Genomic DNA, 27922 nt, shown 5'->3' on the forward strand with positions numbered 1-27922 from the left:
TCGGTATATGAATTGAAGCCGTGCTGTGCAGCTAAGTGTGGTGTTCAGCAGCTCTCTGGCTGGCTCGCTCGGTATATGAATTGAAGCCGTGCTGTGCAGCTCAGTGTGGTGTTCAGCAGCTCTCTGGCTGGCTCAGTATGGTTTTGGACGTGCATTACCTCTTTCCGCCGCTGGGTGGAGTCTTGAGCGCACGTTCAGCAGTAGGAGGTCATGACATTTCAGAATCCATAACCTCCTACTGCTGCAAGTATAACTAAGTCGTTTTTCATTCATTTCACACTGATTTTATTATTTTGTATTGTTAAATGTTCGAGTTATGGGTTTATTAGTCCACTGTTTATATGCTGCTGCGTTTCAATGTAGTGTTTTTTTTTTTTTTTCCTTTAAAAAAAAAAAAAAAAAAAAAAAGTGATATTTTCATGAAAAACATTTACATTTTTTAAAAAAAGTTTTAAAAACACGCCCTCCAGTGGAATGATGAGGTATTGCATGTCAAGGGAAATACATGTCTTATTGGTGTATTGTCCTTGGGATGCAATACCTCATTATTCCACTGGAGGGCAGTGATTTTCTTTTTTTATTTTTGTCTTAACATTTCGGCCACGATAGAAAAAGCAATATTTATAACACACACGACCTGCTGGCCTTGAAGCTCAATTATTAGAGCAGCGGACTTCAGTGACATGTAGCTCTGCAACTGTGCAATAAGATGCGCGATTCTCAACTCCAGCAGTGTGCAATCTCTGACAAGGGAAGTGAATCTCATATACCAGGTTAGAGTGCTAGACTGTCACAAGCAGCCAGGTGGTGCAGGGGGCTAGTTCACTAGCTCTGCCTGCCTCTCCCCTTGGAGGTCTGGGTTCAAACCAGCTCACAGGACAAGTGAACTGAGTTTGAAACCAGACCCACAACACAATGGCACAGCATGACTGGTGTTCTCTGATTAAGAGACTTAAAAAAAGAATTGATAAATAAACCCCAGCGTTGTGTTTGAAGTCTTGTGTTGTGTGTTTGTTTTGTTTCTCCACGGCGTCTGTTTGTTTGAATCTGTCAGATACAACAGAAGTGACTCTTTTATTGGATATTTTCAAGGCAGTAATCACCTCCATGTTGTACAAATCATTAGTCCAGTTCAAGTCACAAATGGGTCCATTGGTACAGCTGGCAGAATGGCTCAGTTGGTTGAACACAGGGCTCTGATTACCAGGGTTGGTGGTTCAAACCCTGTGTAAGGTGCATGTTTTTTCCTTTTTTTCTTCCCAAGTTGGTTAATTTGCCTTGTAGGCAATGTAAATCTAACATCAGGGACAGCTGCTAGGTGTCGCAGTGGGGTTGGTCCCTGTGCTTAAATGCCCTTTACCTTGAGAGGCTGGGATCAAATCCAGGCTGCAGTTTGAAATCTTCTGTTTTCACAGCACCTTGTGGTTTGAATCTGTTAAAGTCACGATAGAAGTGACTCTTTTATTGGATATTTCCAGTGGAATGATCTGCATTTTGTACAAATCATTTGTTAATGTACTGGAGGTCATTTGACAGAAGGATAAAGCAGCTCTCTGCCTGGCTCAGTTGGTAAAGCACTGGACTGCACTTGCAGGGTTGCTGGTTCAACTCCCACATGAAGCACAAGCATTAATCCCTCAGTTTCAATAAATCATGTTTAATTTACCTTTTTATCAATAAGGTTTGGCTTTGAATCCAGTTCATCACAAATGAAACAAAGCTGAGAATCACTAGCCCCAGGTCCACACCACACAATGTAATAATGTGTTTCACGCAGCAGAACAGCCAGTCGCCGGCATAGCTCTGTAAGTAGAGCAGGGGACTGTGGTTCCCAGGGTAGTGGGTTCAAACCCATGTCAGGACCATGTGTTTTCTATTCATTTTCAAACACTTTACCCTTTTGATAGTCGTGGGATAATGTAACAGGACAAGGTGTCCCATTCTAAGCATACAAATAATATAAAGAGGATGATATAAGGTCTTCTGTGCAATACTAGATTGTCACAAGGAGAGCTGTGGTGCAGTGGGTTCAGTCCTTGGCATGCTGTGCTGTTCACATTGGGGGACTTGGTTCAAATCCCGGTGAGTGCCTCCTTTGTTTTCAAAGACTTGGTTAATTTCTTATATAAGGCAATGAAAAAGCAGACTCCTCCATGGAAGTGAGATGGACTGGGTTCAAATCCAGGCGAGTTCTTTGCTTGTTTCAAAGAATGTGTTAATTGAGCTCATATATAGTGTGAACCAAAGCTTTCCTGTGGGAGCTGGTGGCGCAGTGGCTATGCTGATGGCCTTCTCTCCCTGAAGATGGTGGTTCGAATCCCGGTCCTGGAAGCGAGTTTCTGAGGTAAGTAATGCTGTTGGTTGTGAGTCATGGTGGTGGTTGTAAATCTGGGTGTTGACTGTAAGTAATGATGCAGGTTGTAACTAACGATGTTGGTTGTGTCTCCACAGATGGAGGAGGGCAGTGTGCCCTGAAGAGGAGCTGGAAGAGGATGAAGAGGGGGCTTGGGCCCCCGGCCGCGGGGGGAGTGGAAGATGGGGGTGTTGGTACCAGAGAGGAGGAGAAGCAGGAGGTGTAAACATGGGGGAGCAGACAGGGAGCTTTAAAGCTCTCTTTGTCCTGTAATCATCTCTAGAGATCAGCTGATAGGGCCCCTAGGGATGCGTGCAGGCAAAAAGGAAAGGCAACATCCCAGTCTGCCTGCTTCCCCATGTCTACACCTCCTGCTTTTCCTCCTCTCTGGTACCAACACCCCCATCTTCCACTCCCCCCACGGCCGGGGGCCCAAGCCCCCTCTTCCGGCTCCTCTTCAGGGCACACGGCCCTCCTCCGTCTGTGGAGACACAACCAACATCATTAGTTACAACCTGCATCTTTGCTTACAGTCAACACCCAGATTTACAACCACCACCATGACTCACAACCAACAGCATTACTTACCTCAGAAACTCACTTCCAGGACCGGGATTCGAACCACCGTCTTCAGGGAGAGAAGGCCATCGGCATAGCCTACTGCGCCACCAGCTCCCACAGGAAAGTGTTGGTTCACATTATATATAAGCTCAATTAACACATTCTTTGAAACAAGCAAAGAACTCGCCTGGATTTGAACCCAGTCCATCTCACTTCCACGGAGGAGTCTGCTTTTTCATTGCCTTATATAAGAAATTAACCAAGTCTTTGAAAACAAACAAGGAACTCACCGGGATTTGAACCCAGTCCCCCAATGCGAACAGCACAGCATGCTAGTGAACTAGCCCACTGCACCACCTGTCTGCTTGTGATAATCTAGCATTGCACAGAAGCCCTTATATCATCCTCTTTATATTATTATTTATATAGTTAGAACTGACATCTTGTCCCGTTATGTAAACCCAAGTCTATCAAACAGGGCAAAGTGTTTGAAAAAGAAATGTAACCACCTGCCCCTGACATGGGTTTGAACCCACTACCCTGGGAATCACAGTCGCCTGCTCTACCAACAGAGCTATCCAGTTGACTTGCTGTCCTGCTGCGTGAAACACATTATTACATTGTGTGGTGTGGACCTGATTCAGCTTCGTTTCATTTGTGACTTGAACTGGATTCAAAGCCAAACCTTATTGATAAAAAAGTAAATTAAATAAGATTTATTGAACCTAAGGGATTAACACTTGTGCCTCAAGCGTGACTTGAACCAGCAACCCTGGAAGGTAGAGTTCAGTGCTCTACCAACTGAGCCAGCCAGAGAGCTGTTCTAGCCTTCTGTCAAATGACCTCCAGTATATTAACTAATGATTTGTACAAAATTCAGATAACCATTGGAAATATCCAACAAAAGAGTCTCTTCTATTGTTTCTTTGACACATTAAAACTACAAGGCATTGTGGAAACAGAAGATTTTAATCTGGATTTGATCCCAGTCTCTCAAGGTAAAGAGCATTTAAGCACAGGGACCAACCCCACTTCGACACCTAGCAGCTGTCCTTGATGTTAGATTTACATTGCCTACAAGGTAAAATAACCAACTTCAAAAATCAAAAGAAAAACATGCACCTTGCACGGGGGTTGAACCACCAACCCTGGGAATCAGAGCCCTGTGTTCTAATAAGGAAGCCTCCCTAAAGGCTGAGGGTTTGCTTAAATCCTTGAACTGGATTCAAACCCAAGCTCCTGATGAGTTGAGACGGTGAATTAAACAAAAACAGCACAGCAGACTTGAACCTCCAACGCTGGGAACAGGAGCCCTGTGCTTAACCAACTGAGCCATTCTGCCAGCTGTACCAGAGGGCTAATTTGTGACTTGAACTGGCCTAATGATTTGTACAACATGGAGGTGATTACTGCATTGAAAATATCCAATAAAAGAGTCACTTCTATTGTATCTGACAGAGTCAAACAAACAGACGCTGAGTTCACCTTTAACATTGCCTCAAAGATTCTGTGAAAACAAATGTAAAAATACAAGGCATTTAATTTTGCTGCGCAGGTTTGAATTCTGTCCGCCAATGTTCACATAGATACAAGACTAGTAAAGCAGACCTCTGTACTATCCATCTGCCTGATTTGAGAGGTTGTGTAACATTGTCTATAAGGTTCATTCTTTAAAAATGAAAGAGTACAGAATTGAGTAATTGAACTCAGAGCACCAAGTGTAACACACACAAGAGAAGCAAACAAATCCACTGGACCACCTGCCTGCAATCAGGAAATGCATTTCACATTAACAATCAAGGGGGCTCGAACCCATAGCCCTGAGGTTATGAGTCCGCGGGGGCGGGGCGGGGCGGGGCGATCCCTTTAAGCTTCTCCGCTGGGTGGAGTCTTGAGCGCACGTTCAGCAGTAGGAGGTCATGACATTTCAGAATCCATAACCTCCTACTGCTGCAAGTATAACTAAGTCGTTTTTCATTCATTTCACACTGATTTTATTATTTTGTATTGTTAAATGTTCGAGTTATGGGTTTATTAGTCTACTGTTTATATGCTGCTGCGTTTCAATGTAGTGTTTTTTTGTTTTTTTTTTCCTTTTAAAAAAAAAAAAAAAAAAAAAAAGTGATATTTTCATGAAAAACATTTACATTTTTTAAAAAAAGTTTTAAAAACACGCCCTCCAGTGGAATGATGAGGTATTGCATGTCAAGGGAAATACATGTCTTATTGGTGTATTGTCCTTGGGATGCAATACCTCATTATTCCACTGGAGGGCAGTGATTTTCTTTTTTTATTTTTGTCTTAACATTTCGGCCACGATAGAAAAAGCAATATTTATAACACACACGACCTGCTGGCCTTGAAGCTCAATTATTAGAGCAGCGGACTTCAGTGACATGTAGCTCTGCAACTGTGCAATAAGATGCGCGATTCTCAACTCCAGCAGTGTGCAATCTCTGACAAGGGAAGTGAATCTCATATACCAGGTTAGAGTGCTAGTCTGCAATAAGCAGCCAGGTGGTGCAGGGGGCTAGTTCACTAGCTCTGCCTGCCTCTCCCCTTGGAGGTCTGGGTTCAAACCAGCTCACAGGACAAGTGAACTGAGTTTGAAACCAAACCCACAGCATGACTGGTGTTCTCTGATTAAGAGACTTAAAAAAAATTGATAAATAAACCCCAGCGTTGTGTTTGAAGTCTGGTGTTGTGTGCTTGTTTTGTTTCTCCACGGCGTCTGTTTGTTTGAATCTGTCAGATACAACAGAAGTGACTCTTTTATTGGATATTTTCAAGGCAGTAATCACCTCCATGTTGTACAAATCATTAGTCCAGTTCAAGTCACAAATGGGTCCATTGGTACAGCTGGCAGAATGGCTCAGTTGGTAGAACACAGGGCTATGATTCCCAGGGTTGGTGGTTCAAACCCCGTGCAACGTGCATGTTTTTCTTGTTTTTTTTTTCAAGTTGGTTAATTTGCCTTGTAGGCAATGTAAATCTAACTTCAAGGACAGCTGCTAGGTGTCGCAGTGGGGTTGGTCCCTGTGCTTAAATGCTCTTTCCCTTGAGAGACTGGGATCAAATCCAGGATACTGTTTGAAATCGTCTGTTTTCACAGCACCTTGTAGTTTGAATCTGTTAACGACACGATAGAAGTGACGTTTTTATTGGATGTTTCCAATGGTAATCTGAATTTTGTACAAATCATTAGTTAATGTACTGGAGGTCATTTGACAGAAGGATAGAGCAGCTCTCTGCCTGGCTCAGTTGGTAAAGCACTGGACTGCACTTGCAGGGTTGCTGGTTCAACTCCCACATGAAGCACAAGCATTAATCCCTCAGTTTCAATAAATCATGTTTAATTTACCTTTTTATCAATAAGGTTTGGCTTTGAATCCAGTTCATCACAAATGAAACAAAGCTGAGAATCACTAGCCCCAGGTCCACACCACACAATGTAATAATGTGTTTCACGCAGCAGAACTGCCAGTTGGCGGCATAGCTCTGTAAGTAGAGCAGGGGACTGTGATACCCAGGGTAGTGGGTTCAAACCCATGTCAGGACCATGTGTTTTCTATTCATTTTCAAACACTTTACCCTGTTTGATAGTGATAGGGATAATGTAACAGGACAAGGTGTCCCATTCTAAGCATACAAATAATATAAAGAGGATGATATAAGGTCTTCTGTGCAATACTAGATTGTCACAAGGAGAGCTGTGGTGCAGTGGGTTCAGTCCTTGGCATGCTGTGCTGTTCACATTGGGGGACTGGGTTCAAATCCCGGTGAGTGCCTCGTTTGTTTTCAAAGACTTGGTTAATTTCTTATATAAGGCAATGAAAAAGCAGACTCCTCCGTGGAAGTGAGATGGACTGGGTTCAAATCCAGGCAAGTTCTTTGCTTGTTTCAAAGAATGTGTTAATTGAGCTTATATATAGTGTGAACCAATGCTTTCCTGTGGGAGCTGGTGGCGCAGTGGCTATGCTGATGGCCTTCTCTCCCTGAAGATGGTGGTTCGAATCCTGGTCCTGGAGGCGAGTTCCTGAGGTAAGTAATGCTGTTGGTTGTGAGTCATGGTGGTGGTTGTAAATCTGGGTGTTGACTGTAAGTAATGATGCAGGTTGTAACTAACGATGTTGGTTGTGTCTCCACAGACAGAGGAGGGCCGTGTGTCCTGAAGAGGAGCCGGAAGAGGATGAAGAGGGGGCTTGGGCCCCCGGCCGTGGGGGGAGTGGAAGATGGGGGTGTTGGTACCAGAGAGGAGGAAAAGCAGGCGGTGTAAACATGGGGAAGCAGGCAGGGATGTTGCCTTTCCTATTTGCCTGCAAGCATCTCTATGGGCCCTATCAGCTGATCTCTAGAGAGGATTACAGGACAAAGAGAGCTTTAAAGCTCCCTGCTTTTGCCCTGTCCAATGGCAAAAGCAACATTCCCTGCCTGCTCACTCCCCCATGTTTACACCTCCTGCTTTTCCTCCTCTCTGGTACCAACAACCCCCTCTTCCACTCCCCCCGCGGCCGGGGGCCCAAGCCCCCTCTTCATCCTCTTCCGGCTCCTCTTCAGGGCACACGGCCCTCCTCCGTCTGTGGAGACACAACCAACATCGTTAGTTACAACCTGCATCATTACTTACAGTCAACACCCAGATTTACAACCACCACCATGACTCACAACCAACAGCATTACTTACCTCAGAAACTCGCTTCCAGGACCGGGATTCGAACCACCGTCTTCAGGGAGAGAAGGCCATCAGCATAGCCACTGCGCCACCAGCTCCCACAGGAGAGTGTTGGTTCACACTATATATAAGCTCAATTAACACATTCTTTGAAACAAGCAAAGAACTCGCCTGGATTTGAACCCAGTCCATCTCACTTCCACGGAGGAGTCTGCTTTTTCATTGCCTTATATAAGAAATTAACCAAGTCTTTGAAAACAAACAAGGAGCTCACCGGGATTTGAACCCAGTCCCCCAATGCGAACAGCACAGCATGCTAGTGAACTAGCCCACTGCACCACCTGTCTGCTTGTGATAATCTAGCATTGCACAGAAGCCCTTATATCACCCTCTTTATATTATTATTTATATAGTTAGACCTGACATCTTGTCCCGTTATGTAAACCCAAGTTTATCAAACAGGGCAAAGTGTTTGAAAATGAAATGTAACCACCTGCCCCTGACATGGGTTTGAACCCACTACCCTGGGAATCACAGTCGCCTGCTCTACCAACAGAGCTATCCAGTCGACTTGCTGTCCTGCTGCGTGAAACACATTATTACATTGTGTGGTGTGGACCTGATTCAGCTTTGTTTCATTTGTGACTTGAACTGGATTCAAAGCCAAACCTTATTGATAAAAATGTAAATTAAACAAGATTTATTGAAACTAAGGGATTAACACTTGTGCCTCAAGTGTGACTTGAACCAGCAACCCTGGAAGGTAGAGGTCAGTGCTCTACCAACTGAGCCAGCCAGAGAGCTGTTCTAGCCTTCTGTCAAATGACCTCCAGTATATTAACTAATGATTTGTACAAAATTCAGATAACCATTGGAAATATCCAACAAAAGAGTCTCTTCTATTGTTTCTTTGACACATTAAAACTACAAGGCATTGTGGAAACAGAAGATTGTAATCTGGATTTGATCCCAGTCTCTCAAGGTAAAGAGCATTTAAGCACAGGGACCGACCCCACTGCACCACCTAGCAGCTGTCCTTGATGTTAGATTTACATTGCCTACAAGGTAAAATAACCAACTTCAAAAATCAAAAGAAAAACATGCACCTTGCACGGGGGTTGAACCACCAACCCTGGGAATCAGAGCCCTGTGCTCTAATAAGGAAGCCTCCCTAAAGGCTGAGGGTTTGTTTAAATCCTTGAACTGGATTCAAACCCAAGCTCCTGATGAGCTGAGACGGTGAATTAAACAAAAACAGCACAGCAGACTTGAACCTCTAACGCTGGGAACAGGAGCCCTGTGCTTAACCAACTGAGCCATTCTGCCAGCTGTCCCAGAGGGCTAATTTGTGACTTGAACTGGCCTAATGATTTGTACAACATGGAGGTGATTACTGCATTGAAAATATCCAATAAAAGAGTCACTTCTATTGTATCTGACAGAGTCAAACAAACAGACGCTGAGTTCACCTTTAACATTGCCTCAAAGATTCTGTGAAAATAAATGTAAAAATACAAGGCATTTAATTTTGCTGCGCAGGTTTGAATTCTGTCCGCCAATGTTCACATAGATACAAGACTAGTAAAGCAGACCTCTGTACTATCCATCTGCCTGATTTGAGAGGTTGTGTAACATTGTCTATAAGGTTCATTCTTTAAAAATGAAAGAGTACAGAATTGAGTAATTGAACTCAGAGCACCAAGTGTAACACACACAAGAGAAGCAAACAAATCCACTGGACCACCTGCCTGCAATCAGGAAATGCATTTCACATTAACAATCAAGGGGGCTCGAACCCATAGCCCTGAGGTTATGAGTCCGCGGGGGCGGGGCGGGGCGATCCCTTTAAGCTTCTCCAAATAGTTTTATTTCCAAATTTGCTTTTCAACATGTGTTAAGCCGACAGGTATCAGTTAAAACAGAAAGGAACCTGTTAAAAACGTGTCAATTTTATGATGACATGTTCTGTCTTGTCTATATTATTATTATTATTATTATTATTATTATTATTATTATGCACGCTTCTCATAACAGCAGCTTAACCTCTCCCTGAATCCTTTCTAGCCAAGTTAGAACAAATTGATAGTGTTATAACAAAAGGTTTCTCAAATGTTCTTTTATTTCAGCCCAACAGGATGTAGAAGAACAGTCTGCTCCCTGTAGAAGAACAGTCTGCTCCCTGTAGAAGAACAGTCTGGTCCCTGTAGAAGAACAGTCTGCTCCCTGTAGAAGAACAGTCTGGTCCCTGTAGAAGAACAGTCTGGTCCCTGTAGAAGAACAGTCTGCTCCCTGTAGAAGAACAGTCTGCTCCCTGTAGAAGAACAGTCTGCTCCCTGCAGAAGAACAGACTGGTCCCTGTAGAAGAACAGTCTGCTCCCTGCAGAAGAACAGTCTGCTCCCTGCAGAAGAACAGTCTGCTCCCTGTAGAAGAACAGACCGGTCCCTGTAGAAGAACAATCCGGTCCCTGTAGAAGAACAGTCTGGTCCCTGTAGAAGAACAGTCTGCTCCCTGCAGAAGAACAGTCTGGTCCCTGTAGAAGAACAGTCTGGTCCCTGTAGAAGAACAGTCTGGTCCCTGTAGAAGAACAGTCTGCTCCCTGCAGAAGAACAGTCTGGTCCCTGCAGAAGAACAGTCTGCTCTCTGTAGGCCCGTAGGTTCTCATTGCAGGCACGATCCCTGCAGATCCCCTTCATGGGAGTCAAGCATCGTCATTATTATCAGCATTCTCACAGTCACTGAGGTTTTATCTCGTGAGCCACTGACCTTGCACAAGTTACCTGCGCATGTCTGTGACACTAGTATAGGAAAGAGTGGCTTCAAATCAGCTTGTTTCTTACACAGCCCCCTGTAATATATAGGTAAATAACGATAATTAAACATAGTAGCTAATCTTATTGTGAAGTCATTTACATCTGATACACAAACTATCCAATACAAATACATTTCAGATGGCTGTAGCACATCAGGGTCTACTCCACAATAGACAACAAATCTAGTATATGGTAGAGTACGACACAAGCTGATTTTCAGTCACTCAGGTTTATGGGCTTGGTATGGCACTAACAATGTCAGCGTCCCATCTGAGTGGACAATAACCTTCCAATCGGCCTTTAAAACACTCAATGCACTGCCATTGATTAACACTCAAATGTATTGATGAGTGAAGGCCAGATTCCCATGCTTTGAAATCAACACGCTAATGAATGTGATGTCATAGTGTCATTGTGATGTCATCAGAATGAACAATTCTGCTTTCAAATAAACAAGAAGACTCAAAGCGGTTTATTGCCGAGCACATTTATTTGAGAATCGATAGAGACACAGCTGTTTGTACAAGGTAAAGCACAGTTATCTGAAGAGTCTCTGTCTGTCTGCATTGACGCTGAGAAAGACTTTCAGTTGAAGCGCTTGTCGTTGGACTTTGTTTCTTTTTGCACAGCAGCCCCCTCGTTATTCTGTCGTTCATGAACTCGGTTAGACCATATTGTCATTCAATTATCAAGGATTATACTTTACTGTATATCAACATTTCACTGCATAAGAATTGATTTTATTATTTCGTTTTGAATATTCCTGAAACGATGTAGTCGCTGTGGACTCCGTCGATCAGCCCCGTCCCGTTGTGGTGTACGAACCAGCAGGGGACCTGCACACCATGCTTGATATCCTCCCGATAGTCCCTCTGCCAGCCCCTGAGGAAGAACAGGACAGGTTAGCAGCAGAGCCACGGGGATGTTCACTAGAACAGGACAGGTTAGCAGCAGAGCCACAGGGATGTTCACTAGAACAGGACAGGTTAGCAGCAGAGCCACGGGGATGTTCACTAGAACAGGACAGGTTAGCAGCAGAGCCACGGGGATGTTCACTAGAACAGGACAGGTTAGCAGCAGAGCCTCGGGGATGTTCACTAGAACAGGACAGGTTAGCAGCAGAGCCACGGGGATGTTCACTAGAACAGGACAGGTTAGCAGCAGAGCCACGGGGATGTTCACTAGAACAGGACAGGTTAGCAGCAGAGCCACGGGGATGTTCACTAGAACAGGACAGGTTAGCAGCAGAGCCACGGGGATGTTCACTAGAACAGGACAGGTTAGCAGCAGAGCCACGGGGATGTTCACTAGAACAGGACAGGTTAGCAGCAGAGCCACGGGGATGTTCACTAGAACAGGACAGGTTAGCAGCAGAGCCACGGGGATGTTCACTAGAACAGGACAAATTTCTTTCTCATATTAACATAAAAATAATAACTTTATTATTATCATCATCATCCATAACTTCAAAACAATCAATCAATAAATCGAAGTAAATAAACGTCTGAGCCAGTTCCTTCTGTAGTTATACTTTTACCTATTATTATTATTATTATTATTATTATTATTATTATTATTATTATTATTATTATTATTACCTGGTGACAGTAAGTTCCTGTCCTTTTATCATCATCATGGCGTCAGGTTTCTCTGGGTCTGTCCCCTGGTGGATCTCACCCACCTCGAAACTGAGGTCGTGGTAAAACTGTCCTGCAAATACAAAAAAAAAAAGAGACAAGAGAAAGCAAGCGGTCAACAATCGGAGTAAGAGCTGGGAGGAGCCGCTGGTTTCTGTTTCACCCGCACCCCTACCCAATAAGCCGTGGGTCTTGCTGGAGAGCCGATGGCTGTCGATGGTGTAGAAGCCCAGGTAGTCTTGGTGGAACGGGTGGTCCTTCCAAACGCGGTGCAGCACGATGACAAACTGCACGCTGTCTCCCATCATCACCACCAGATTCCTCTCCTTGTTAATCTGCAGAGCAAAACTGACAAACAAAAACAACAGATGAAGAGAAGATTGTTTCACTGGAAGAACTGGGCAATAACGCTGTAATCATCCACAGCGAAAGCATGTCAAAGCATGGCATTCTGAATGGCGTTCCTCACACATGTGAGTCGGGTATCATTCTGAATGGCGTTCCTCACACATGTGAGTCGGGTATCATTCTGAATGGCGTTCCTCACACATGTGAGTCGGGTATCATTCTGAATGGCGTTCCTCACACATGTGAGTCGGGTATCATTCTGAATGGCGTTCCTCACACATGTGAGTCGGGTATCATTCTGAATGGCGTTCCTCACACATGTGAATCGGGTATCATTCTGAATGGCGTTCCTCACACATGTGAGTCGGGTATCATTCTGAATGGCGTTCCTCACACATGTGAGTCGGGTATCATTCTGAATGGCGTTCCTCACACATGTGAGTCGGGTATCATTCTGAATGGCGTTCCTCACACATGTGAGTCGGGTATCATTCTGAGTGGTGTTCCTCACACATGACGGTCGTGTGAGTCGGGTATCAGCCTCACCTGCGTTGCTTCATTGAAACCGTGTCGGACCAGGTGAAAGCCATCTTCTCCTTGCCGCTCGTGATTTCTATACTCCGCGTTGTTACTTCCAGCTTGAGCCCCAGCTTCTCGTTCACAATTCCAAACCTCCCGAAGTACGTGTTGAGCTTCTTGTTGGGGTCGATCTTCTTATCCCCGATGGTCTGCCCGTTAACAGTGATGCCTGGGATGAGAAGTACCAATACAGTGCCAGCCTATCCACAGTGCCGCCCTCACGCTTCGAAACACTGAAATCCCATTCGCATCCATTGATGATGTTGCATTATACAGGTTGTGTGAATGGGCTACAAGTCCCATAACCCAGGAATCAACTGATCGCCCATTGCTAACACTGACACACCAGAGTCTTGGTGTAACACAGATCAGCCTAATCATGCTCTTTAAAGGACATGGCGATAACAATACAATCCCTCTAAATCTCACCTAATAGATCTTGCCATATTTTTTTTAATAATTTTTTTTTTTTTCCGGAGAAATACATATTTTTAAAAATGCCTTAAAACTAATAAAACCTTTATCAAAAAGCTGACTGAATCGTGGCAACACACAGCTTCTACTTGTTAAACATGTTACCTTGCAAACCAGCTGAGAGCCTTAAATGAGAACCCTTCAAAAGAGCGCAGTGAAGCATCCAGTGGGCAGCCCTGCTTTACTGACATGCAGGTGCACTTCCAATAGCCAATGAAGGAGGCACCAGACCCAGCTTACCTGTGAGTGGATCTCTCACCAGGTTGAAAATCACTCCCGGTCTCTCGTCGACATTGAAACAAATGGTGTCGTTCTGTTTGGGGACTGGGATAATGAAGTGGGGGTCTCCGTCAACTAAAAACCAAGAGGGATTCTCAATTAATTCTGCAGCTTAAAGAAAAAAGTAACACTTCAGAAAAACAGACTGAGACAAATGAATTTGATTCCTCATTATATTATCGCCATCGTGTAACCATTACCCCTCACTGTGCCCCTACTGGCTGTACAGTGAGGAGCACATCAGTGGACATTTTGAGGCTGGTAATGGTGTTAGTATACTGTCTGAATCATGGGAGTTTTTTTGTGTACGTTACGTTGTATGTTTTTAGTTTGTATGCAAAAAGCAAGATTAATGGAACATGCATTAAAACTCCATGCTCCAATCCAGAACATACCAGGAGTGATGAACACAATGAGGACTTTCAGAAGCTGTATGCCAGAGCCAATGCGACACTCCCTGTGAAGATCAGCACTTTGCAGAGCCGGAATTCAACCCTCTCCTGACTGCATGACTCACCTTGCAAACGGCCGTCCCTTTGCCAGGTGAGCCACTAGGGTGCCCCCATGTACAGTACTGTAGTTTACTGTGTAAACGTTTTACAGTAAGCTCTGTATAGTAAACAAACAAACAAACAAACAATACAAAAATCATACCGCTTGTCACTGGAGGGATGTATCTACTGGCATAATGATCTGAAACAGAAGGCAGACAAAACAGGGAATCATTTTCACCAAAATGACTGTAGTCAATTATTATTATTAATTTTCATAAGATTAAAAAAAAAAAAAACTCCTCATTTTGGAGAGTTTTAAGATGTCATCTGATAAGTCCTATATCGTATGCAGAATTATAGTAATAGTCTAACCCAAGCCATTCAGAAAAATAAAATAAAACACTTTCAAAATCCTGCTCTAAAATATCACTGAAGTGTGTCAGTGCTGCAGAAGACTTACAGTTTGACTGGGGCGATGAAGATACTCGGTGTGCTGAAATAAAAAATATATACATAAATATTCTTCCGCCTCGGTCCTTTCAATTCACAAATTCCTTCGGGGTCAAAACATGCCACTGGCTGCAAAGCGTGCCAATCATTAAGGGAAGCAGCTGATTGGTTAAGGACAGTGAAGGGGAGGGAGATCTTCACTAGTAACAGACTACCAGAACACAAGGCGTGCAAGCTGAGCACTTTCCTTAGCCTAGTATGTTCACTACAACATGTGCTTCTTTCATAACTGCACAAAGAGAGTCAGCGAGGTGTCTTATCATTGTCACGTAAAACTCATCGTTATCAGCAAAACTCGTTAATAATCCTTCAGTGCAGTCAGAACCAGGACCAGAGAACACACACAAATGAAGTGGAGACAGACTTAACACACAGAGTGGCGAGTGCCTGGAATGGGCGAGCTAGTCATGTTGTTGAGGCAGAATCACTGGGATCCTTTAAGACCCGACTTGACAAACTTCTGAGCTCTATCAGCTACGTGTAACCGGGTGAGCTTAGATTGGCCGAACAATCTCCTCACGTTCTTAGTGTTCTTAAAGGGTACACAAGGTCCTTTTTATTTTATCGTGTTGCTACATCTGTTTACGTAAGGTGTGTGTATTGATTTAATTTTTTATTTATTTTTATTTTGACCTCTTTTTTAAACTTTTAAATTGCATTCCCTGCCTCAAGATGGCTTCACATGTACCCGCATGGACCTCTCAGAACTACATTTCCCATCATCCTCCTGCTCACATATGTAACTGAGATGGATTTACCAGTGAGCAGGTGGATGATGGGAAATGTAGTTCTGAGAGGTCCATGCAGGTACATGGGAAGCCATCTTGAGGCAGGGAATGCAATTTAAAAGTTTAAAGAAGTGGTCAAAATGTAAAAAAAAAATTAAAACAATACACACACCTTACGTAAACAGCAACACATGGGAACATGTAACACAATAAAATAAAAAGGTCCTTGTGTGCCCTTTAAGTTCCTGTGCTCTAATACAATGTTTTTAATCTAGCTGTTGGGCTCTACTCAGATTTCAGTGATGGCAAATAACACTCTGCTTTCAACATTTTAATTAGGAATTCCCAACCGAAAGCAGAATCTCAGTATATTTTGCATGATCTTTGGTCTTTGATGGAACAAGTTTAAGTCAATGTGCACAGCTGACAGCAGCTGTCTCTGCACACAAGAGTACAGACTTTTACACCAGAAGAAACAGACACAAGTAGATGCAGTGCAGAGTCCTTTACCTTGACCATCTTGGGGTGGTCCTCTGGATTCAGCTTAAAAAGAAACAAAAAGACATGTATATAGTCAGGTTTTATCTTAGATGAGAGAGCAATACACTGACTGAACTGAAGAAAGTGCAAGGCTGTGTGAAAGCAAGGCTTGCAAACAGAGATTTATTTAACCCAGCGTCATGTTTTAAAATGAAAAGACATGTTTTCTGAAGCACAGGTTTCTTTCAAAACTCCATGTCTGAGACCAGCATAGGGAATGGATGTGCATCGTCAGTAAAATGCATGCAGTTATTTTGTTATCTGCGATTAGTTTAATGCTTCCATTAATTTCTACTTTACAGTTTGAGATTCCAGGGTAAAAAAATCTAAAATAAATAAAACACCGGGTTTCTCCAGAACATCAGAACCCTAAATCAGAATTCCAGGTAAAACTCTAAGATAAAGGAGTCCAGCATAGTGCAAGGTAAGACTATCAGAAACTGAAGCAAGGAGACAAACGTTTCAGCCAGTGCCTTCAGCAGTGCACTAAAGAAGGCTATAGCCAAAGCTGTTGTCTGCTTGACTTAGTTTCTGATAGTTTTACCTTGCTCTACACCACGGGTGGCCAACCCAGGTCCTGGAGAGCCACAATCCTGCAGGTTTTCTGGGTCTCTTTAAATCATCAATGGCTAGAGACCTGGGAACAATCATTGGTTCAGTGAAGTAAGTGAGGAGTCGGGTGGACAGAAGACCCTGCGGCTCTCCAGGAGCTGCTGGAAACAATGCTCCTTGCAGAAGGGTGAAATGACAGGCTTGTACCTTCTGTCAGCTTGTCAGCCAGCATGGTGCTGTCCAGCGTGTCTTCTGGCTTGGTCACCACCATGGAGGTAAGCGGGGTCACAAAGTTGTATTTCAGGGACAGCTCTAAAGCGCGGGCCGTGTTGTTGGCTTTCTCTTCGGGCGTACCTGAAACCCTGCAGTGAGTGAGCGAGCAGATTAGAGACGCCTTCTCTTACAGACCAAGGGACACATTTTCAAATCCTTTACCTCAGTCTTTCATTAACTCAACAGTGATGTAGAAACAACTTGAGAGAAGAGATCTTTGATTGTGTGACTTACGTGTATTTGATGGCAGTTTTGTAAAATCAATGTGTTTTTTCTCTTTACAAAAATAGGAGTTAACTAAAGACTGGAGTAAGCGCTTTGAAAAAGATGTCCCTAAGTAGATTCAAAATGTCATTATCTCCCCTCACCTTTCCGTGATGTTTGCAATGAAATATTGTACCAGAGGAAAGCTGATTTGAAAGCAGCCCTACAGAACTGGTCCCAGCAGAGCTCATCTCTTGTACTGTCCCAGAGGAAAGCTGATTTGAAAGCAGCCCTACAGAACTGGTCCCAGCAGAGCTCACCTCTTGCTGAGCAGCTGCTGGATGGTTAGGTAAGCCCAGAGTCGCTCGGTGTATTCACCAAAGATGTACTGCGGGTCCTCAAAGGTTTTCTCCTGGTCTTGTTCCTTTCTCTGGTTCTTTAGAAACAGATCTCCCTCTGCCTGTCACAGAATCAGCAAATCATCAAACTGGAAACCTTCCAAAAGTCACCAACAAAACAAGATCTTAAATTGTGCAATAAAAAGCAATTCAACGACGCTTTATTTGAATTTGACACTCGCTCAATGTATTAGCACATTGCTATACTGTGCTATGCGTTTACTAGAATTTACCTTGGTTTGCCATGACTCGCTGGGCTTTGCTCTGCTTACCTATGCTTTAGCATGCCTTCACTTTGCTTTATTACACTAGGATTTATTGCTGTGCTTTTACTGTGGGAGACACTGAAATGCATTTTTTTAATATAAAGAAACAATAAGAGAGTGCTGATGGCTATAGAAATGCAGCTGAAAACACAGAATTTTCAAATATGATACTTTTGGTTTGTATGGAATGGGATGCCAGCATGTTATGAATACTCGTGTGCATGTTGTGCAGGTTTCCGGAGTGGTCCTCAAGGATTATGCATGGAGTTCTAGAGTGTTAAGTAGCCCCGGGCTGTCTGTGGTGCCTAGCTGCTTGCTTACCCCTTTAGCAATCACTTCCATGTTATACGCGTCCAGCTCGTTGCCTGTGACCCGACCCGCCACCACGATCTCTGACCCGTTATAATACTGCTGGAACGAGCGCTCAGTGAGGTCAGCCACGCCATTCTCAGGGTACTTCAACTCAATCTGCGAGAGCAAGGGGCTAGCAACCTCGTCATAGAAACCCTGGAGAGAGAGGAAGTGTGAGAGAGAGGCAGAGAGAGAGGGAGGGAGAGAGAGAGAGGTTAGAGGGGAAGAGAGAGAGAGATTGAGGGAGAGAGAGAGGGGAGACGGGCAGAGAGAGAGAGGGAGGGAGGGAGAGAGAGGGGGAGAGGGGCAGTGAGAGAGAGAGGAAGGGAGAGAGAGAGGTGGAAAGGGGCAGAGAAAGGGAGAGGGAGGAGAGGGGCAGAGAGAGAGGGAGAGAGAGAGAGGGGAGAGGGGCAGAGAGAGAGAGGGAGGGAGGGAGTGTGAGAGAGAGGGGAGAGGGGCAGAGAGAGAGGGAGTGTGAGAGAGAGGGGAGAGGGGCAGAGAGAGAGAGGGAGAGGAGAGGGGCAGAGAGAGAGAGAGATGGAGAGTGGTAGTATCTGCCCTCGTGAGCCCCTCAGAGCCGTGTTGTTGGGGAGAGGGGGGGAGGGGGTAGTATCTGCTTCACTACCTGCATCTGCAGGGCCGAGTCGGAGTCCTCGTAAATCCTCCGAGCAACGCCATGGTTTTCCAGTGCCATCTTCTCAATGAAGGAATAGTCCAGATCATAGCCGAACCCGAGGCAGTACAGGGGGTACTTCCCCCCAATGCCATTCTTAACATTAGACTGGATTTGTGCACGGTTCGTTTCTCCTGAGAAACACAAGAGAACAGAGAGACTGTCAGCTGTTATACACCATCCCAACCAATCAGATCGCTGCCTGTAAAGGACTGGTGTATGACAGCGATGATTGGTTGTTAAGTGCAGTGCACTTGGAGGTAAACAATGGGCAGGGAAAGTGCACATGAATTTACCTTTCAGGAATGGGCTTTTTTTTTTTTTTTAGTAGTCGCCAATTATTTTCTCCTAATTTAGAATGTCCAATTATTTTTAGGCTCAGCCCACCGCTACCACCCCTGCGCTGACTCGGGAGGGGTGAAGATGAACACACGCTGTCCTCCGAAGCGTGTGCCGTCAGCCGCCCGCTTCTTTACACACTGCAGGCCTGCCATGCTGCCACCTCAAAGCTACAGCGTCGGAGGACTCCACGCGGGACGCCTTTACCGGACGCGCCACTCGGAAGCCTCGGGAATGGTGCTTCTAACCCCAACCCAGAAAACAGCACACAATCGCATTTTGATTCAATCTATCTACCGTTGGGTAAGGTTTAGAGAAAGCATGTGAAATCACACTGCTCAGTCTGGTTGAAGGCATGCAGAACTTCACAGGTAAGTGCTTTCACCGGTACCCATAGTGTTGGCCTGACTCACCCTTCGTCGGATCTCCATCGGATAATAGAATAATCAGAGAGATGCTGTGCTCTGTTAATGTGTGCTGTTTCATGGCCTCATCCAGCATGCTGATAGCTTCCAACAATGCATCATTAATGTTGGTCCCTTGGGGAAAAACAAGAGAAAGTTTTTAAAAAATCAATTCTTAAACATATACTACATTCGATGTTAACTAGGTAAGATCTCACAACATACTGAGATAGAGGCTATTTGCCAAACACAGAATATCGCAGCACAACAAATCAGCCGACGTCGCTGAGTAACACTCGAAGGACAGGACGGTGTTATTACTAATGATCAAAGATCATCCGCACTCGAAGGACAGGACTGTGTTATTACTAATGATCAAAGATCATCCGCTCTCGAAGGACAGGACGGTGTTATTACTAATGATCAAAGATCATCCGCACTCGAAGGACAGGACGGTGTTATTACTAATGATCAAAGATCATCCGCACTCGAAGGACAGGGCGGTGTTATTACTAATGATCAAAGATCATCCGCACTCGAAGGACAGGACGGTGTTATTACTAATGATCAAAGATCATCCGCACTCGAAGGACAGGACGGTGTTATTACTAATGATCAAAGATCATCCGCACTCGAAGGACAGGGCGGTGTTATTACTAATGATCAAAGATCATCCGCACTCGAAGGACAGGACGGTGTTATTACTAATGATCAAAGATCATCCGCACTCGAAGGACAGGACGGTGTTATTACTAATGATCAAAGATCATCCGCACTCGAAGGACAGGACGGTGTTATTACTAATGATCAAAGATCATCCGCTCTCGAAGGACAGGACGGTGTTATTACTAATGATCAAAGATCATCCGCACTCGAAGGACAGGGCGGGGTTATTACTAATGATCAAAGATCATCCGCACTCGAAGGACAGGACGGTGTTATTACTAATGATCAAAGATCATCCGCACTCGAAGGACAGGACGGTGTTATTACTAATGATCAAAGATCATCCGCACTCGAAGGACAGGGCGGGGTTATTACTAATGATCAAAGATCATCCGCACTCGAAGGACAGGGCGGTGTTATTACTAATGATCAAAGATCATCCGCACTCGAAGGACAGGGCGGTGTTATTACTAATGATCAAAGATCATCCGCACTCGAAGGACAGGACGGTGTTATTACTAATGATCAAAGATCATCCGCACTCGAAGGACAGGACGGTGTTATTACTAATGATCAAAGATCATCCGCACTCGAAGGACAGGACGGTGTTATTACTAATGATCAAAGATCATCCGCACTCGAAGGACAGGACGGTGTTATTACTAATGATCAAAGATCATCCGCACTCGAAGGACAGGACGGTGTTATTACTAATGATCAAAGATCATCCGCACTCGAAGGACAGGGCGGGGTTATTACTAATGATCAAAGATCATCCGCACTCGAAGGACAGGGCGGTGTTATTACTAATGATCAAAGATCATCCGCACTCGAAGGACAGGACGGTGTTATTACTAATGATCAAAGATCATCCGCACTCGAAGGACAGGGCGGTGTTATTACTAATGATCAAAGATCATCCGCACTCGAAGGACAGGACGGTGTTATTACTAATGATCAAAGATCATCCGCACTCGAAGGACAGGGCGGGGTTATTACTAATGATCAAAGATCATCCGCACTCGAAGGACAGGGCGGGGTTATTACTAATGATCAAAGATCATCCGCACTCGAAGGACAGGACTGTGTTATTACTAATGATCAAAGATCATCCGCACTCGAAGGACAGGGCGGGGTTATTACTAATGATCAAAGATCATCCGCACTCGAAGGACAGGGCGGGGTTATTACTAATGATCAAAGATCATCCGCTCTCGAAGGACAGGACGGTGTTATTACTAATGATCAAAGATCATCCGCACTCGAAGGACAGGGCGGTGTTATTACTAATGATCAAAGATCATCCGCACTCGAAGGACAGGATGGTGTTATTACTAATGATCAAAGATCATCCGCACTCGAAGGACAGGGTGGTGTTATTACTAATGATCAAAGATCATCCGCACTCGAAGGACAGGGTGGTGTTATTACTAATGATCAAAGATCATCCGCACTCGAAGGACAGGACGGTGTTATTACTAATGATCAAAGATCATCCGCACTCGAAGGACAGGACGGTGTTATTACTAATGATCAAAGATCATCCGCTCTCGAAGGACAGGACGGTGTTATTACTAATGATCAAAGATCATCCGCACTCGAAGGACAGAGAATAATAAAAGTGCAATATATAAGTGCAAACATTGTGAAAATAAAATGCATATACTAAATGATAGGAGTCTGAGTTCTTACACCCTCGTGCGTAAAGGCTGTTCACATACTGCTTGGCTGCCTCTATATTCTCTGCAGTGGCTTCTATTATGGATGGCTTCCACTTGGTCACAGTGCTGTCGAAGGAGATGATACTGAAGTGGTCGTCTGGGTGAATGTCAGCCAGGATCGCAAGCATAGCTTCTTTGGTCTGCAAAAACAGACCATCGTCATTTCAGTAAACCTGGAGTTCCTAAACTGGGGGTCGGGACTCCCCGGGGGGGGAGTATGAAACACAGACCATGTTTACCATGTTCTCACTATGCTTTATTCACTATATGTTTCTATGTTTTTACTAGGGACATATTTTATAAGGGCAATGGAAAAGGAAACTCCCAACCCAACATATAGCCCTTCCTCGTTGCTATGAGATATTTTTATTTCCTTACATAAATAGAAACAGTAATGAAGTATGACCTGTTTTATTCTGGTTCCCATCATGGAGGTACTCTGGTCAATCACAAAGACGACATTCTTGGGCAGTCTCTTCAGATTGGTTGGTGCAAAATAGTGTACAAAGTATCCGTTCAAGATCTGGGGGGATGAAAACGGTAGCTATTAAAAAGTAACACCCTTGTTTCATCATGACCAACATGCTGCAGATTAGGTATGCCTCCTAGAGTTCAGTGGCTCCCTCCAGTCATGTTGAGAGTGTATTTCTCGCACACTATTTTGGTGTGCCATACAAAGAGTGCACGAGAATTAAATACCCTCTCAACATGATGGTAGCCCTCCAACACTTAGAAACACATTAAATGTAAATAAACATCAGATGTAGAAATCTGATGAAACACACTGAATCTGCTTATCCAGTGTTGTGGTTTAAATGTTTAGAAAGTTTTCTGTTGGCCAGATCTGCAGTCTGCAGTTGTAAGTGTAGCTGCCTGTAATAAATTCTAATGGGGGACATGATTGAAAATTATTCATAGTTATATACAGTAATAAATGCATTGAGAAAATGCATTTGTTATTGAAAAGCAAGAAGCAAAAAACCTTTAAATTCTGTATGCCCTGTATGGAGTGGGTCCCTGGCTCACCTGTATGGAGTGGGTCCCTGGCTCACCTGTATGGAGTGGGTCCCTGGCTCACCTGTATGGAGTCGGTCCCTGGCTCACCTGTATGGAGTCGGTCCCTGGCTCACCTGTATGGAGTGGGTCCCTGGCTCACCTGTATGGAGTCGGTCCCTGGCTCACCTGTATGGAGTCGGTCCCTGGCTCACCTGTATGGAGTCGGTCCCTGGCTCACCTGTATGGAGTCGGTCCCTGGCTCACCTGTATGGAGTCGGTCCCTGGCTCACCTGTATGGAGTCGGTCCCTGGCTCACCTGTATGGAGTGGGTCCCTGGCTCACCTGTATGGAGTGGGTCCCTGGCTCACCTGTATGGAGTCGGTCCCTGGCTCACCTGTATGGAGTCGGTCCCTGGCTCACCTGTATGGAGTCGGTCCCTGGCTCACCTGTATGGAGTCGGTCCCTGGCTCACCTGTATGGAGTTGGTCCCTGGCTCACCTGTATGTCTCCGGCAGGCGTGTCCCAGTTCACATCGTAGTTTATAACGAAGTCCCCGTCTATGGTGGAGGTTTGGCACAGCGGGCAGCTACGTTGCTGGTCCACTGTTGGGGAGAACGAGACGTGACCCTAAAGAGAAGAGAGAACGAAAAGCTGGGATTTTGTGAACAAAAACAAAGCATTCACTGGTAACAATAATCTAATGGGCTACGTCACATTTGACCGAACAGCTTGTAAACATGAAGTAATATGGAAATGTGATGGGTCTGTACCACTGTATCATGAATCCTACCAACACTCTGAATGACTGTGTAAAGCCAGGGAAGCGATTCTGGTTTTTTTGGAGGGGGCCACATTTTTGATGAAAAAAAAATCAAGCATTAACTTTTGTAAAAAAGAAAATGGAATTCAAGAAAAAAAAAAGAAAATTAAAAAAAAAAGAAAATAAAAAGGCCTACTAAATTAGCTACTACAAAAAGGCACCAGAAAGTACAAAGCCACGTTATACTGGCCAAGTCTTTGCAACTGAAGCAGATCTGTTTGTTTGGTCGGCTGGTCCTGGTGTGTTGTTTGAAGGAATCCCATACCTTCGTTTCTGTGACAGTCTTCTCAATGAGTTGTGTCAAATCATTCGTTACAAAAGTGCCGTGAGCGTCCAGGAAGCGGATGCCTTGTGGTTCGTAGATATCCACATTAATCTAGAAGATGAGGCAAAGCAGACACCCTGCATTACACACAGAAAACACTCAGCACACAGTCAAAGCAGACACCCTGCATACACACAGAAAACACTCAGCACACAGTCAAAGCACACACCCTGCATCACACACAGAAAACACTCAGCACACAGTCAAAGCACACACCCTGCATTACACACAGAAAACACTCAGCACACAGTCAAAGCACACACCCTGCATACACACAGAAAACACTCAGCACACAGTCAAAGCACACACCCTGCATGGGAACGGGTCCCTGAACAGGGTTAGATTGTGTTCCAGTGCATGGGAACGGGTCTCTGAACAGGGTTAGATTGTGCTCCAGTGCATGGGAACGGGTCTCTGAACAGGGTTAGATTGTGTTCCAGTGCATGGGAACGGGTCTCTGAACAGGGTTAGATTGTGTTCCAGTGCATGGGAACGGGTCCCTGAACAGGGTTAGATTGTGTTCCAGTGCATGGGAACGGGTCTCTGAACAGGGTTAGATTGCGCTCCAGTGTCCGCACCTCGAAGTGCTGCACAATCTGCTTGGGCTTCACTCGGATCAGCAGCTCGTATTGACCCTGGTTGCGCTTCAGCAGCTCCTCGTAGGTCAGCTCGAAGGTCACTTTCTTGGTGGCGGCAATGTTCACGGAGACTGTGAACTTCTCCATCTTCCTACCCGATGCCCTTCACAAACAAAAAGAGAGCGAGGGAAATAAACACAGAGGCTGGGGGGAGGAGAAGAGCTTCTGCAGTCTAATTATGGTCCGTTATGCTGCCAAGACCAGATTGAATCTACTGTTAGTACTCCGACTACGCCACCCTACAGTTTACTCAATAGAATTCTCTTCTGAATGGAATTTGAATGACACAACATGTGGAGAGTCCTAGCATTGATCAGGCTCGTTCATATTGAACCATGCAGATTGAACAGCTTGATGCATTATGATATAAACAGAATAGCTCACGAATGCGTTTTATTAATTTCACTCATGAGGACGGCCATAAACAGCTCACTACGTGTATGACGGCGTATAAATATCCTGTCTCGTGGGTGAGATGAGAGGAGGTTAAAAGCTCATAAGCACACATGCAGAGGAGCCTGGCTCTATAGCAGTTGAGACACTTGCTTGCGGTGCGGGTGGTCACTGGTTCACACCCAGCCTCCACTCTGTCACACTTACTTGACCAGCCCTGCAGTCTGCCCCTGGGACACAGCCTGCTGGTACTGCTTCTTGGCAGCTGCCTTCTCCTTCACGACTCCCACATACGTCAAGCCATCAATCACCCTGCGGGTGGAAATGTTTCATACACAGCTGTGAGCATGCAGAAGAGAACATGTCCATCCACCAGCCTAAACACTCGAGTAAAACGAAGGACATGTATCTGCAAAGTGTCCCTATGTTAAAGTTAAACAAAATACACACTTGTTGTCTGCTAGACTAAGATGTGTCTTTTGAATCGCTGCAGCATACAATATACAGCAGACCCTGATATTGATGCGATCCAGCCCTCTGAAATGACTTTATAATATATAGCAGACCCTGATATTGATGCGATCCAGCCCTCTGAAATGTCTTTATAATATATAGCACTAGATCCTGATATTGATGCGATACAGCCCCCTGAAATGTCTTTATAATATATAGCACTAGATCCTGATATTGATGCGATACAGCCCTCTGAAATGTGTTTATAATATACAGCACTAGACCCTGATATTGATGCGATACAGCCCTCTGAAATGTCTTTATAATATATAGCACTAGATCCTGACATTGATGCGATACAGCCCTCTAAAATGTGTTTATAATATACAGCACTAGACCCTGACATTGATGTGATACAGGCACCTGAAATCTCTTCGCATCAGATACTTTGTATTAGATTGAAATTCTATCACACATACATTAGCTCAACCGTTTGATTATTCTTAATTACATACAGCATTAATAAAATACAGTCTAGGGTGCTGTGTAAGACACAAACTCATCTTCACCCACAGTAAACCCACTGGTGGGTAGCCACTCAGTTGTGGAGTGGATCTCAGCGGCCTATACGATACTCTGGATATGTTTAGGACAGAGATAGGGTTGGAAGTAGAAAGGTGTGCAACACAAACATGCTGAAGTTGGTTATGAAGGCTGTTTTGGGCAGGTCCACGTCGAAGAACACCTCTCTGGACACGTTGGCTCGATTGACCACGCGGCTGGTGATCACGCTGCGTGCGAAGCGGGAGGTGACCTTGCAGTCCACTTTCAGACTGTAGATTTCAATGTCGAAGACCGCTTGCTGAATCAATGAAGGAATTGGAAACAGACACTTAGGGGGGGTTTGAACAGCCTGCAGTATATCCAGCTGTGATGAGCATGGAAAACAGCACACGTATTTAACATGCTGAAGCGGGCTTCACTGTTTTGTGTCGAGAGGCTGGCCTCGTCATGCTTCTACATGCTATACATTAAATGGGTTATAAATGCCGCAAGCCTCTCGTTCTAGAACCAAAATCAATGCTCTGATTGCTGGTGACATTAACAGCTGCAGGACATGACAGTAAGAGAGAGGATCAACTCACCGGATCACTGCTCCTTTTCTGTTTAAAAAATACAAAAGAAGGCTCTTTTAACACATCATCCATCACTGCAACACGATCAATCACAATTCGAGACTCAAAGAATCTAAGTCAAGTAGACCAGCGTTTCGGTTGTACTCCGCGGAAAGCACAAGTCTTTAAACGCCATGGGATTTGTTAGGGTGCTTCCCTGTGCATTTTCAGCAATGTATATTTAGACTTCACTGTGAAACTGTGCAGTAATTCAAGAGGATTGAGGAGTAATACGGGTTCAATAACCTAAGTCATTTTATCAAGTTTTATTTCTAAAAAAAAGAAATACAATTGTAACATACCTTAATTAACCTTGCTATAGGGTCACGCACCACCTATTCAAATACAGTGAAATGATATATATATAAAGTTAATAAACATGGAGATGTTATTTGCATTGCTGTTTTTTTTGCACTGGTAACATTAATAAATGCAAACATGTTTTTTTTTGTTTTTTACAATTAAACCTAGAAACAAACTAACAAAGCAAAAATATAATAATAATAATAATAATAATAATAATAATAATAATAATAATAATAATAATACTACAACATAGATTGGCAGATATAACAGAGGCACACTGGACATGGTGCGTGATATTAAATATTTGTTTTTAAATACATAAATCAATCCAATAAAATACAGACACACACACACACGTTAAAACCTTTAAACATTAAAAACACAGTTAGAGCTGACAAATCCTCCCAGTGGTGCAGTCGATATGTTTAAAAGCTTGCCTTACCCCTGGGTCACCATCATTCTCTGCAACGACAACGTGAGCCGCTAATAAAGCTGGGCAGGAGAGGCAAAGGCAGAGACTCAGCAGCCAGTCCATGGTGCAGGAATCAGAGAATCCCGTTCCACAGCAGAGGAGTGCTGGGGTTTTATCCCAGAGCCTGTAAATCAGCAACTACAGGAGCCTGGCTCAGCAACTGGTGGGTTTCTTAAATCAACAGGAATGTTTGCTTTTACTGGAGCAATGAACTCCCCTGTCAATGCCCCCTCTGTGTTGGCATGCGGTCTTACCCGGCTCTGCCTTCAGACTTTGGCTTGCAAATACTGCGAGGGTGCAGAGTTACTAGTAGGAGTGTGTGGTTCACTTGCATTGTGACTCCCGAAGAGCAGAACAGCAAATTCAATATTTACAGTATATAAATAAGTAAAAAATAAGGTTCGAGTCCCTCACCTTTCACTGAAAAAAAACACATTCTCTGAAATGACACAAGTGCTGTAAATCAGCAAACCCACATTCTGTGAAATGACACAAGTGCTGTAAATCAGCA

General features: G+C 44.3%; 1 protein-coding gene across 1 annotated transcript; it reads right to left on the minus strand.

Annotated features, from left to right (window-relative positions):
* Positions 1-10868: 10868 nt before the first annotated feature.
* Positions 10869-27516, minus strand: LOC117963509 (inter-alpha-trypsin inhibitor heavy chain H3-like). The gene is made up of 23 exons (XM_034903819.2): positions 27382-27516; positions 26936-26968; positions 26604-26621; positions 26151-26320; positions 25213-25317; positions 24553-24715; positions 23915-24025; positions 23328-23456; positions 22240-22356; positions 21805-21973; positions 19456-19581; positions 18656-18837; positions 18001-18186; positions 17336-17475; positions 16746-16900; positions 15957-15989; positions 14669-14701; positions 14369-14407; positions 13676-13789; positions 12929-13130; positions 12210-12382; positions 11996-12107; positions 10869-11279 (listed from the first exon to the last, which is right to left on the minus strand). Exons 1-23 carry the CDS (start codon positions 27472-27474, stop codon positions 11141-11143), a joined length of 2742 nt encoding a protein of 913 aa, XP_034759710.1. The 5' UTR covers positions 27475-27516; the 3' UTR covers positions 10869-11140.
* Positions 27517-27922: the final 406 nt, after the last annotated feature.

The sequence above is a fragment of the Acipenser ruthenus genome, chromosome 25, assembly GCF_902713425.1.
Source record: "Acipenser ruthenus chromosome 25, fAciRut3.2 maternal haplotype, whole genome shotgun sequence".
NCBI classification, from domain to species: Eukaryota; Metazoa; Chordata; class Actinopteri; order Acipenseriformes; family Acipenseridae; genus Acipenser; species Acipenser ruthenus.

What these genes read in the sequence shown, in the direction of transcription:
- LOC117963509 (XM_034903819.2), bottom strand. Translation starts at nt 27,474, where the DNA reads ATGGACTGGCTGCTGAGTCTCTGCCTTTGCCTCTCCTGCCCAGCTTTA. An exon ending in GGCTGACAAGCTGACAGAAG is followed by an intron (nt 15,990 to 16,745) that starts GTACAAGCCTGT and finishes TTTCTTTTTAAG; the next exon opens with CTGAATCCAGAGGACCACCC. An exon ending in GGTGAGAGATCCACTCACAG is followed by an intron (nt 13,131 to 13,675) that starts GTAAGCTGGGTC and finishes TTCTCATCCCAG; the next exon opens with GCATCACTGTTAACGGGCAG.